The sequence below is a fragment of the Camellia sinensis genome, chromosome 7 (assembly GCF_055761805.1).
Source record: "Camellia sinensis isolate YWXY chromosome 7, ASM5576180v1, whole genome shotgun sequence".
Lineage (NCBI taxonomy): Eukaryota > Viridiplantae > Streptophyta > Magnoliopsida > Ericales > Theaceae > Camellia > Camellia sinensis.
Window position 1 is genome coordinate 65,090,132 of NC_138967.1, and position 13,781 is coordinate 65,103,912.

General features: G+C 37.0%; 1 protein-coding gene across 1 annotated transcript; it reads right to left on the reverse strand.

Annotated features, from left to right (window-relative positions):
- Nucleotides 1-5,035: 5,035 nt before the first annotated feature.
- On the reverse strand, nt 5,036-7,152 carry LOC145795132 (uncharacterized). Its single transcript, XM_082878057.1, has 3 exons — nt 5,390-7,152; nt 5,182-5,318; nt 5,036-5,102 (listed from the first exon to the last, which is right to left on the reverse strand). The coding sequence occupies exons 1-3, from the start codon at nt 5,667-5,669 to the stop codon at nt 5,058-5,060; spliced, it is 462 nt and encodes a 153-aa protein (XP_082734183.1). The 5' UTR covers nt 5,670-7,152; the 3' UTR covers nt 5,036-5,057.
- Nucleotides 7,153-13,781: the final 6,629 nt, after the last annotated feature.

Consider the following 13,781-nt stretch of genomic DNA (forward strand, 5'->3'; position numbering starts at 1 on the left):
CGGGTGTGTTTGGTTTGTTTTAGGGAGATAAATTTTTTAAAAAAATCTTGAGAAAAGAGTTTAAATTTTTTTTGGATTTGTTTAGTTATATATTTTGAAAATAGTTTTGGAGTGTGGGAGTTTGAAATGAGTTGATATTTTGTTGTAGTTAAGTAGATGTGTGTGAGAGAAAAAGTGATTAAGAAAGAAAGAGGAGAGAGAAAAGTAATTAATTGATGTGTAAGAGATAGAAAGTGATTTTGATTTTTTTTTTTTTCAAAATCACTAAACCAAACAAAATTTTAAAAAATTTTCTCCAAAATTTGCTTCTCAAAATCAAACCAAACAAGGCCATCATCAAACTCCTAAACAAAAATCAGTTTGGTTTTCTCTCCCAGCTCTGCTTAACTGTAACGCCCTCAAAATAAACCCATTATATATATATCATTGACATGCAATATTAAAAGAAAACAATTCATTATCTCATTCATCAGAGTACTACTAAATGAAAACATTACACGTAACATCAAATTAAATGCCTTATGGGCTTACATCTTTCCAAGCCAACACTTGGACACAAAAATATGAGTTCTAACTCAAATACAAATAAAGCCCTAGGCTTGAATGTTTATCAAATAAAAACAAATAACTAAAGATAGTCTTCAAAATCCAACTCCTTCTAAGCTAAGTCCTTGGAGGTAGCTTATCACCTGGACCTGAAAATGATGTTCCCATAAAGGGTGAGCCACAGCCCAGTAGGAAAATACTAAACCAAATATAAGCATTGAATAAAGCTATAGCATTCAATAGATGGTTAACCAAGATAATCAATTACATCATTATATGGTTTCATGACACTAATGCCTATGACACGTTTCACTTTTCTTTATTATCAATATGGCTCAGAACCTGGCCAAACTTACAACGGTGAACTATATATGTTATATTCACATTACTTCCAATATCAAACAAACAAATGAGACTCAGGCTCATATCAAAACACTTCATACTTCCCGTTTGATACACATTTTAGTGCTGTATCAATGACATGCAAAAACACTTCAATTTAATAAGCACACATAATAGTGATGCTAATGGAGTCCATCCCCTATCTCCTCCCAAACAAAATCCGGTTTAGAGGTCCATCCCCTATCTTCCTCTAAACCGTGGAGTACATCCCCTATCTCCTCCCGAACAAGATGCATATGCAATGCTTAATCAATACATGTATTTTCTATATTAATTCAATAGTCTAAATTTATGACTTAAACAAATTGATTAGTTTCAATTTTCCCTAATCCACATGCAATGTCTACAACAAACACGACTATCCTCCACCGATAGCCCAAAACAGTTATTTCTAGGCTGGAAATAAATATATCAACAATTCAATAGGCGAGTGATTTAAATTATCCAACTACACCATTTAATCAATGAATTCCTCAATTTCATGAATTTAACCAAATTCCCCAATTTCCTTAAATTAATTATACAAATTAATTTATTAATACAACTAGGGTTTTTCCCAAAATTACCAAAGTACCCCCAACATATCAAAATACCAAAACTTAGAACAAAACTTATAAAATGGAGTAGGAAATCCCTACCTCGAAGAAAATAACCCGAATGGAGAAGACGGAGATGAAGACCCAAATTCCAAAGTGCTCCAAACCACCAAACGTTCAGATTAAATGGAAGCCCTCGACTCACTCTATCTTTTTAATAAAGCAACTAGGGTAGAAACACCCTAAAAGGTGATGAAACCTAAGAGAGAAGGTGAGTAGAGGGAGAGAGAACTCGGAACTAGGGTTTTAGGATCAAAATGATGTAAAAAAAATGTTTTAAAAACCGCTGCTGCGTATATAAACCCGACAGGCTCGCTCGAGTGAACAATTGGTCGCACGAGTGACCAGACACACGAAAAACTCGCTCGAGCGAAGAAAAGCTCGCTCGAGCCAAGAATGCAATGCTTCAGGTCTGCAACCCAGGAGCACGCTCGAGCGACAGAATTCTCGCTCGAGCGAGGAACTCGAAAAACAAACACCTCGCTCGCTCGAGCGAAGAAAATCTCACTCGAGCGAAGAAACACTGCCCTCAAGTCTATACTAGACGCAATCGCTCGCTCGAGCGAAGAAAAACTGGATCGAGCCACCAGACACAAAATACAACCCTTGCTCGAGCAACCAAGCCCTCACTCGAGCGACCAACCCAAAAACTGGACAGCAACACTTGGTTTACGAACCCAACCAACCTGAAACAAACCTGCCCAACACATCCTATAACTCCAAATGAGAAAATAAAGGACGACAATAACAATTATACAATGACAGAATATACGGAACCTAAGTCCGGATACAATAATCAAATGGGAAAAGACCGGGGTCGCTATATTAACCATACATAGCAACTACAAACACTCACCCAACCCAACCCTTTAAAATGCTCCTCCCCAAGGTTCTGAAAAGCGGTTGTGGTCACCGTAACGGTGGCGGTGGTGCGGTTGCGGTTGCGGAGTGTAAAGGCCGTAGCGTAACGGTTGTGGTAATCGGAACCGTGAATTTTTTTATTTTTTTTCACAATTTGACAAAAACTTACCAATACACATTTTTTTTCCATGATCATATTTATTGGATTTTAAAATAAATATTGATCAATTTTTATACATTTTTAAGTTTGATCCTATATATTTCATATTTTTAAATCACTATAAATTGAGTTTTTTATATTTTATTTTAATAATTAATGACTTTATATTATACAAAAAATCAATCTCTACCTATTATATATAAGATAAACAATGACAAAAGTAAAAGAATAAATAAAAGTCTAAATATATATATATTTTTTAATCAAGCCAAATAGATAATGACTACACTTATTATTATTATTATTATTAAACAATATATAGATAGACACACAAACAAAATGATTGAGTGATAGCAGCTGAATAGAATAGTATAGGTCTTACAGTTTCAATAAATCAATAGCATGTTCTTCATCTTCCCTCTTTTCTCTCTCTATCTCTTGTTCCCCCATCTTCCCTCTTCTCTCTCTATCTCTGTTCCCCCATTAACTCACCTTTTTTTTTTAAAAGAAGCAATTCAGAACCGTTACGTGACGGTGCGTAACAGGCCGTTACGACACCATTACGATCGCTATAGAAACCGCTACGGCTGATACACCTGTGAATCTCAATCATATTGCAAAAGCGGCCGAGGCAAGGTTATGAAAAGCGGTTGCAGTCGCCGTAACGGTGGCGGTGACGCGGTTGCGGTTGCGGGGTGTAAAGGCCGCAGCGTAACGGTTGCGGTTACCGGAACTGTGAATTTTTTTATTTTTCGCACAATTTGTAAAAAATTTACCGATACGCATATTTTTTTTTATAATCATATTTATTGGGTTTTAAAATAAATTTTGATAAATTTTTCATAATTTTTAAGTATGATCCAATATATTTCATATTTTTAAATCACTAGAAAATGATTTTTTTTACATTTTATTTCAATAATTAATGACTTTATATGTTATAAATCCATATTACACTTGTGGAAAAAATTTCTTTTATTGGACTTAGATGTATAAAATTATTTTTAATTATTATACTTGTGGAAGCATATGTACATTTTAACTCAAATAGTTTTAAAAAAGTATACATCCATAATGGAAGAACTTAACAAAGTACATAACATCATAGCATAAATCACAAATAACAGATAGTACATTTTACACAATGTTACTACTAAAATTACATAATGTCACCACCAAAATGAGTGACGTGGTGCATTTTGAGATTTAGATTGTTGAGCTTGATTGTTGCTGCTACCTTCACCCCATCAAAATGAGTGACGTGGTGCATCTTGGGAATCAGATTGTTGAGCTTGATTGCTACTACCTTCATTCCATCCAGTAGGAAATATATAAGTAAAAGTGCTCATCATGTCATCCCTTGTTGCTTCGTGCATTGGGAGAGAAAATGGATACCTTGGCTGAAAAGGATCAACATACCCTTCTTGAGTTTGTTGATAATTTGGCAAACCGTATCCTAGAGGACCATGTTGTTGAGGGGGCCAAGGATATTTTATTGAGGTGGGTAAGGATAGCTCTGGCTATCAGTGCTATAGGATGGATAAGGGTGATATGGATAACTATGACTACTATCAGATGAATCAAGCTGTTGTTCTCTACTTCTTATTCTTCTTTCATCCCTACGGGTATCACTACCACGAAACCTCCTAGGTAGTTGGGGTAAAGGTGCAACAGGTTCTCCAATATCATAATGTTCCCCAACATCACATAATCCAAATCCTCCAATAAAATCTTCACTTCCTGCACCAAAACTAGTACCATCACCGCCATCACCACCATTGTCGCTGCCACCACCACCACCGTCACCGTGAGAAGTGCCATCACCATCACCATCATCACCTCCTCCATCAGATGGTGTTAAACCACCACTATTATCACTTTGAGTTGGAGTAGGAGTTGAGCTTTGAGAAATGCGTCGAGCTTGATATCTATGGGTGCCACCACCACCGTTTCCATCGCTGCCATCGCCATTGCTGTCGTTGTCACCGCCACCACCACCATCATCTGAGACCAAATCTAGCCATTCAGAATTATCCACACCATCTAGTAAAGGATTTTCCCTTTCTTCTATCCATGGACTTATTGGATCATCTTCTTTAAATATGTAATCCAAGTTAATAGGATTAAAACTCCTATCAATCTCCTCCTGGCTGCTTCTTTTAACATGTCTCAATTTTAATCTCATGTTATAGGTGATGAAGACTAATCTTTCAATTTTCTTATATTTCAATCTATTCCTTGTCTTCGTATGGATGAGACTAAAAGTACTCTAATTACGTTCACAGTGAGATGATGTGGTGGTTTGACTTAATACTTTCACAGCTATTTTTTGAAGTTCAGGAGCACAACTGCCATGAATAATCCACCACTCAGCTGCACAAAATTACATTACACTAGACATAAGTCAAAATATGATAGAAAATTATTTAAGTATTTATATATTGTAAATTTGTAATTTTGAAAACAAAACCTGGATTTGATTGTTTCCATGCTCAAAGAGTGCCAAAAGTTTCCTGTTTATCTCGAAACAGCAACAACTACAATTTGGACAATCATTACAAGTAACATTTGCAAAAGTAGATTATTACTATTAAAATTTAAATAATTGGTACGTACTTGATTTGTTGCTTTCACTTGAGCATCCATATCAGGCTCCAGTCTGGTAATGACTTTTTTAAGTTCATCCATCACTTCTCTTATCATTTCATTGGATGAGATAACACCATATTGGAATTGAGGATTTAAAAAATATCCTTCAAAAATAAGAAGACAATTAATAATTGTAAATAAATATACATTTTATAATTGAAATCGTAACACTTACCAGTCGCATGCAAATCTTGATGCAATTGAAAAGACCATCGAGTATCAATAATTTTCCAATAGTCGGTGTAGTAGCGACAATCTCTTTTAATTGCCAACTTTGCTCTATCTATAGCTTCATATATGAAACCCATTGTTGGCTTCTCATCCCCATCAACCAACCTCAATACTCTGACTAGGGGCTCATGAACTTTACAAAGTTCTGTTGCTTTCTGCCAAAACTCCTTTCCCAAAATAATTTTTTCACATTGTAAGGCTGCCCAGTCTTTGCCTTCCCCCATCTAGAATTCTTCCACTCATCACTATTAAACATAACTCTCAATTGTTGTTTATATCTAATAATACTCTCAATGGCAATAAATTTGTAGCAAATCGAGTGATGGCAGGTCGAATCAATTCTCTATCTCCAGTGAATTTTCTCATTAAATCCAACGCCCATCCACTATTATAAATGAAATTGGTGATGGTTTTACCATCTTCAATCACCTTTGCTACACTTTTCCTATTGGCTTTGTCTTTTAGCATGAGATCGATACAATGTGCTGAATAAACTGTCCAATATAAATGTTTCCTTTTTCTCATTAACATTTTACCGGCAGCTTTCAATGCAGGTTCATTATCAGTTACCACTTGAACAGTGTATTGTTCTCCAATTTCATCAACAACTTTATCTAACAACCCAAAATAATATTCAGCAGTCCTACTAACAATATTAGAGGCATCAATTGATTTGTGAAATATAGTACCTCTATTGTAGTACACTAAGAAGTTGATGATGTGTTGCCGAGTTAGACTGCTCCAACCATCACACATGATGGATACACCTCTCTCTTCCCAAATTCCCTTAAATGATCCTATCTATTCTGTCATTTCATCATACTCCATGCCCAAATATACTTCAGAAACTTCATAAGCACTAGGACCCTTTACTCCTGGCCCTACTTCAGCAGCAACATCAAGCATGGGTTGTGTATACTCTGAATCAACTGCATTGAATGGAATACGATTATAGAGTATAAACTTGGACACTGCCCATCCCAATCTCTCTTTTAACTTTTGTAAATTCATTGTAGAGATTTTTCGTTGCTTTGTACTCTTGCTCTTTTGGAGTTCTACATCCATTGCTCTCAACCTTGTTTCAGGAGCATTGGGCTTAATCCAATTACGTCCACTCCCACCAGTTTCACGCATGGATTGTGATCGACGAAAAACATTAGCAATACCTGACCCTTTAGGCAATCTTTGACCACTACCCCCTGCACCAGAACTACCACCTGCATCGTATTGTGATCCATGACCTGCAACACCTCGTCTAAATTGTTGCCTTTCCTCCCATTGTTGTTGTGAACGAATACTTGCTTATCGAGCCCTAGTCATCTCTGGATCAGAGTCAGAGTCATCATCTCGAAGATCTACAAAATCTCCCCCTTCATCCTCATCATAAAGATCATCTCCTCTAATATGTGCTTCCAATTCAGCTTTTCTCTTTTGTTTGTCTGCTTTACTCATTTTCTTATTTTGTAAATGTTTCATCATTTTTTGCCTCACGTCTCTACTAACATTAGGACAAGAATGCACTTGCCCCGTTTGATGTGCTAAATGTTGTTTGAAACGCGTAATCCCACCTTTAATGTGATGTCCACAAAATTTGCAAATAATATGATGCCTAGTGCCTTCAACTTGAGTTCCAAATTTTCAACCAATATCATCACTTGGGGGTTCATCATTGGCACCCTTTTGTCGTGACATTTTTGAATTTGAATTCTGCATTACAAAAAATAAAAATAAAAAAATTCAACCACTATTTATTGTCACAACACATTATAATAACAAATTTCGTCATTAAAAAAAAAAATTTGTTGTCACAACACATTACAATAACAAAATAAAAAATATTTATAATTAAATGTTAAATGAAATAATTATAAAAAAAATTAACATGACTCATTGGTAATTAAGGGTGCCAATCTCGTGCATTTATTAAAAGTGTAAAATTCGTATATATATAAATTAATATGACTCATTGTCAACTGTGACTTGAAAGCAACATGTGACCTTTACTTTTATTCTGCATAACTTAAATGAAATGAAAAATACTTTTGTTAAGAGTGTGTTTTTTGTTAAGAATTTTAAAATTATTCTACGCATAGATTTTTTTTAAAAAAATGTACAATTATTTGTAAAATACACAAATGAACCTTTTCCATTCTGTTAAAAACAAAAAATTTGTTTGTTCCTACAGGAACAATTAAAATCTCATAGAGAATTTTTTTAAAAATAAAAGAATTATGAAGAAATATATATATATATATATATATATATATATATTCTTTTTAAGGTTTCCTTTTAATCTTAAAACTGGAGGAACTAATTGGACCATACATGTTATTAGCTTACTATCAGGCTTGGTCCAAATTCAACTCAGGACCAAACCATATAAAGGCCCAAAGCAACTAGGGCCTAACAAGCCCAAGTAAGCCGGTTAGAACTTGAATTCCTTACATTTACTTTTAGCCTAACTACTGGGTGTGTTGTTTTCGCAATTTATACATTTAGAATTTACATGCTAATATAATCATATAAAAATTAAAAAATAAATTATAAATTATAAATAATTTTTTTTGAGGTATTGATTTTTTTTTTCTTTTAAAAAGATATTTAAAAAAAAAATAGTGACTTCAACATTGTTGTCACAACACATTACAATAACAAAATAAAAAATATTTATAATTAAATATTAAATGAAATAATTATAAAAAAAATGCAACCACTATTTATACATTTGGAGTTTACATGCTAATATAATCATATAAAAATTAAAAAATAAATTATAAATAGTTTTTTTTGAGGTATTGATTTTTTTAAAAAAAGATATTTAAAAAAAAAATAGTGACTTCAACATTGTTGCCACAACACATTACAATAACAAAATAAAAAATATTTATAATTAAATATTAAATGAAATGATTATAAAAAAAATGTAACTACTCTTTATATATTTGGAGTTTACATGGTAATGTGATCATATAAAAATTAAAAAATAAATTATGAAGAAAAAAATTCATACATAGTTGGTTTTGGGGCTTCAATCACTTGAGTAGTTGTTATCTTTTTGAATAACCTGCAAGAAAAAAAAATCAATAAAAATTGACATATATAAAATGTATTCATATAATTATATGTGTTATGATTTTTAGATATTATAAAAAAAAAATCAATCACTAATTAATATATATAAAATACTAAAAATAAGTGTATAGCTCTATATATATATTTAAATTAAAATTATTAAATATATCACATAAATTTTATAGATTTTATAAAATTTAAAATCTGAAATCATTGTTTAAAAAAAATAAAAAAAAATAATCTTGGCCAGTTGGAGACCACAAGGAAACAAATGCTTACCAGTGAAGTCAACAGTTTGATAAAGAAAGGGGCAGTACTTATCTTCCCCACGAAGCTAGAGAGAGGCTACTGAGCAAATAAAATTTGATAAAGAAAGGCAAGATCAAACTCTGGACTTACTATTGTTCAGCACAAAGGCAAGATCAAGCTAACAAAGGCAAGATCAGCACAAAGGCAAGATCAAGCTAACAAAGGCAAGATCAAGCTAGCAGAGAGGTTCATCTCTTCCATCTCCCTCTTCCCTCTTCTCTCTTCTCTCTCTCTATTTCTCACTCATTCGCATTTCAGATCTGAAAATTTGTGGAATCTCACTTCAATTGAAAATGGTTCATGGGCTGTAAAGGCAAAAGACGAAAGCTAAAGGTATGTACATCTATTTCTTTTGTTTTTTCTTTTGAAAATTTGTGGATGTGTATCGGACATCAATCTTTAGCCTTTTCAGCTTTTTCTTTTGGTTTTCTTTTGAAAAGAATCAGCTAAAGATGCCCTGTAACGTTTGTAACGGGCCGTTATGGCCGTTACATCACCGTTACGACCGCTACAACGGCTGTAACGGCCGATACACCTGTGAATTTCAATCACACCGCAAAATCGGGGGTAACGTGTAGTGCCTACTGTAGACGTCCCCCGAACGCCCCGGGAGGGTTAAGCTCCCGTTCTGTTCATTTGGGGTCACTACAGCTCGGACTCTTGAAATGTCACGGTTCCTAATCTGAACCAAAGAGTCCAAATCCGGCAAATCATTTTGAGAAACTGATTTTTTGAAAAAGTAGTGCCAAATATGGACTGCTTTGCCAGATACAGAGTTGCCACCTAAATATTTTATTTTGGGAAATTTAGGAAACCCTGACTCGGTGCCAAGAGGCCACGTGTCCGTCATCACCAAAGTTGCCTCGGCTCGGGAACTTGGGTACGATTGGGGAAGGTCACTTCGTGAGCACCCCCGCTCGCCCGGTCATAGACCGGCCTCTACTAATCATGATATCAATTTTTGAAAACATTGTATGTTCTTATTCCGGTTATTAGCCTAGTTTACTATGTGATGCTCACAGCATACAAGTATAGACCGGGTCGCCCAAATTGGAACAAAACATTTCATGCTTGTTTTTGAAAATGGTTTGCTACCCGCAGGTAGGCTTGAAACATTTGATGATTTATTCCAATTTAGATAACCCAACCTTCACCCACAGGCATTCAGGCAGTTATATCACATAAGCACATAGCCTCATGGTAAGCATGCTATTCATGGCAGTCACTCACACGCGTGCAAGGATGCTAAAGCATAAAGCTTACCGAGTACTCCAAGCCAAAATAGAAACTTCATTAGAAATCATGCATGATCCTAACTATACAGAAATGCCTAATGCAACACATGCAAAATGCGATTATAACAGGCTCGGCTATTCTAAGATGGCATATGAAATGTTACAACTATCATGTATTCAACTTTGAAATTGAAGGTACAATGCAGTTAGTATGATGCGCCGAGCCCGGTGCATGTAATACAGATGAATGATGCAAGCATGCTATCATACTGTATGCTAATTTAAATATGCCCTAATCTAACCATCATAAGCGGATAAATAAAAGGGAAGAAAGACGTGGGGTTGGAAGACATACATCACACTCACGCACACTTATTACAGTTATGCCCTCGCGCAGAGGGTCCGAATAAATAATACAGTCCAAATATTACAGTCCCGAATAAAAGAATATTACAGTCCGAAATATTACAAAATCCTAATTAATTAATGAATTAACTAAGAAAGCAAATAAAACTGGCGTGCAAGCCAAGGACTGCCTTGCTTCTGATGGATGATGCATGTCCGGATTGTCTTACGCGGAAATCCACCGGAATGCCCCAATTAGCCTCTGTTTACATCTGTTCTTGAAATGCGTGCCAAGCCCCAAAAAGTTGTTGATTCCTGATTTTGCTGCAACAGAGAGCAGGAAAGGGGCATAGCAATGTATTTGCACAGATATATGCATGTCTCGATCCTCGTGCCACCAATCACGCATACCGAGGCATGATGGCCGAGGAGTCGAAATGCACAACTCAATATAGGATGAATGCACATGAAACTACAGCTAAAACCTAACTCCATCATGGACAATCCGGAGTGTCGGTGACTGGGGGAATTGAGACACATTCCGTCACTCGGAGTACGAAATGTACCTCGTTTCCCGTGCCCGGGCTAACTCCTATTCTGGACACGATGCAATATGCATGATATGCATGAAATGCAACTAAGATGCAATCCTAACATACACAATGCTATGAAAATGAGATGTCTCAAAATGCGTGCACACGGGCACGCAAACCGAGAAAATGACAGAATGCTGTCTAAGATACAACCTAGTATGCACTATGCTACGAAAATGAGAGGTCTCGAAATGCGTGCGCACGGACACGCAAACCGAGGCAATGCAGAATATGATGAAAATGAGATGCCTCGAAATGCATGCACACGGGCACGCAAACCGAGGCAATGGTAAAATGTTATGAAAATGAGGTGCCTCGAAGTGCGTGCACACGGGCACGCAAACCGAGACAATGGTAAATGCAATGAAAATGAGACGCCTCGAAACGCGTGCACACGGGCACGCAAACCGAGGCAATGGTAAATGCAATGAAAATGAGATGCCTCGAAACGCGTGCACACCGGCACACAAACCGAGGCAATGGCATACGCAATGAAAATGAGATGCCTCGAAACGCGTGCACACGGGCACGCAAACCGAGGCAATGACATACGTAATGAAAATGAGATGCCTCGAATCGCGTGCACACGGGCACGCAAACCGAGGCAATGACGGAATGTGATGAAATGACATGGAAATGACAAATGGGCTTATACCAACATGAGTGAGCCTCTGCCACACTCACATAGGATGCCGACGGATAAAAATGAGGTGCCTCGAAATGCGTGCACACGGGCACTCAAACCGAGGCAATGGTAAAATGCTATGAAATGACATGGAAATGACAAATGGGCTTACACCAACATGAGTGAGCCTCAGCCACACTCACATAGGATGCCGGCGGATAAAAATGAGGTGCCTCGAAATGCGTGCACACGGGCACGCAAACCGAGGCAATGATAAAATGCTATGAAATGACATGGAAATGACAAATGGGCTTACACCAACATGAGTGAGCCTCAGCCACACTCACATAGGATGCCGGCAGATAAAAAGAGGTGCCTCGAAATGCGTGCACACGGGCACGCAAACCGAGGCGATGCCAAAATGCAATGAAATGACATGGAAATGACATGCAATCATTCTAATGGAATTTCAACAGTAAAATATGGGGGAAAACAGTCCCGAAATGAGGCGAAATGATACCAAATGCATGTAATTGTCCCGAAATGCGAATTAGGCACCCAAAATGGCCTATAGCTATGCCAAACATGCACAACATGGACATGCAATGCAAAGACAGAAGCTAGACAGTCCCAAAAGATGCACTTTCACAGTTATAAACATGGCCAAACAGCAAGCATAGGTATGGCAAAAATAGCATGCAAGAATAGGGGCCAAAAGAGGGGTAATGAAGCAAGTGGTATAAGCAAAACTCAAACTGAAAAATTTCCTTCTACAACATTGAAGAGGGACCAAAAATATGAATGTTTACAGTATATGGAAGACCTCAAATCAGTATACAAACATGATAGAAATGTGATGCAAAATTAGGCTCAAAAGTGGCTATAACATGAGGTATGCAAAATAATCACCAAACAGCCAAAGACCCTTAATAAAATATGTATAATGGACCAAAATAAGAACTTTTCCAGAACTGTAAAATGGCCAAAAACAAAAGTATGGTAGGCTAACTAAACATGCAAGAATGGGGAATAAAAGAGGGATATAACATGAAGTGACCTATGGAGGCCCCAAACCATGAAAGGACCTAAATTAAAAATGAAGTATGGACCAAAATAAGAACTTTTTCAGAACTGTAAAATGGTCAAAAACAAAAGCATGGTAGGCTGCCATTGCATGCAAGAATGGGGAAGAAAAGAGGAGTATAAAGGTAGGTATAACATGGAAATCCCAAATGGTGTTGAGCCCTTCTTCAATGTTGAAGAAGGGCTCAAAATAAGCCTAATATCAGTTTACAACATGCTCGAAAATAAATTGCTCATGGGTCAAAAATAGCATGAAAGATTGTGACATACAAGAGGATCAATGAAGCAAGTGTGTCATGGAGGGCTCAAACAGGGTTGAGCCCTTAATGAAAGGTGAAGATGAGCTCAAAATAGGGCCCTTTTCAGTTAGGGCCGGAGCTTGAAACAAAAAGGAAGTGGGGCTTACAAATAGATCAAGAAAAAGGGTCAAAAGGGTAAAAGTATTACTTACCCTTGAAGACTCAAACTTTTGTTGCTTCTTGGATGAATTTGCAGCTGCTTTGGCCTTCAAGAATCCTTCCTTGTTGCTGGAAATGAGATGGTGGTGGTAGAGCTTGGTGGTGTAGAAGGAATGATGGTTAAGGACTTAGGGTTTTTTGAAGAATTGAGAGGGATGAAGATGGAGTTGAGTATGGAAGCTTGAAGATGAAGTTTTCTAACCCTAACAAAGGAGGCCACCAGCTGGTTATAAGGGTCCAAAAGGGGGTGTAAAGGTGGGGGAAAAGGAGAGCAAAACTCCCCCACAAAATATCCCCCGGATACAGATAATATCTGGGGGATATTGCCCCACAGCTGTAAAGTGCACAGTGCAAGGAACACGGCCGGCCTAATACTTTTGCTGCAGGTGGCCGGCCGGCCACACCCCCTAGCCGGCCGGCTAGGGGTCAAAAGGTTCAATGAGATTTTCTGGCCGGCCAGCAACTGGGGAGGTACTCCTATGTGTGTACAACAAAACCATGTGGTTGAAAGTTGGAGAAAGTGGGTCCAAGGGGTTCAACATTGGCTCGGAAAGAGGGGGTCAAAAGGGTCAAGTTGAATTACTGGCCGGCCATGAACTTTTAGGGGCCTCTCATG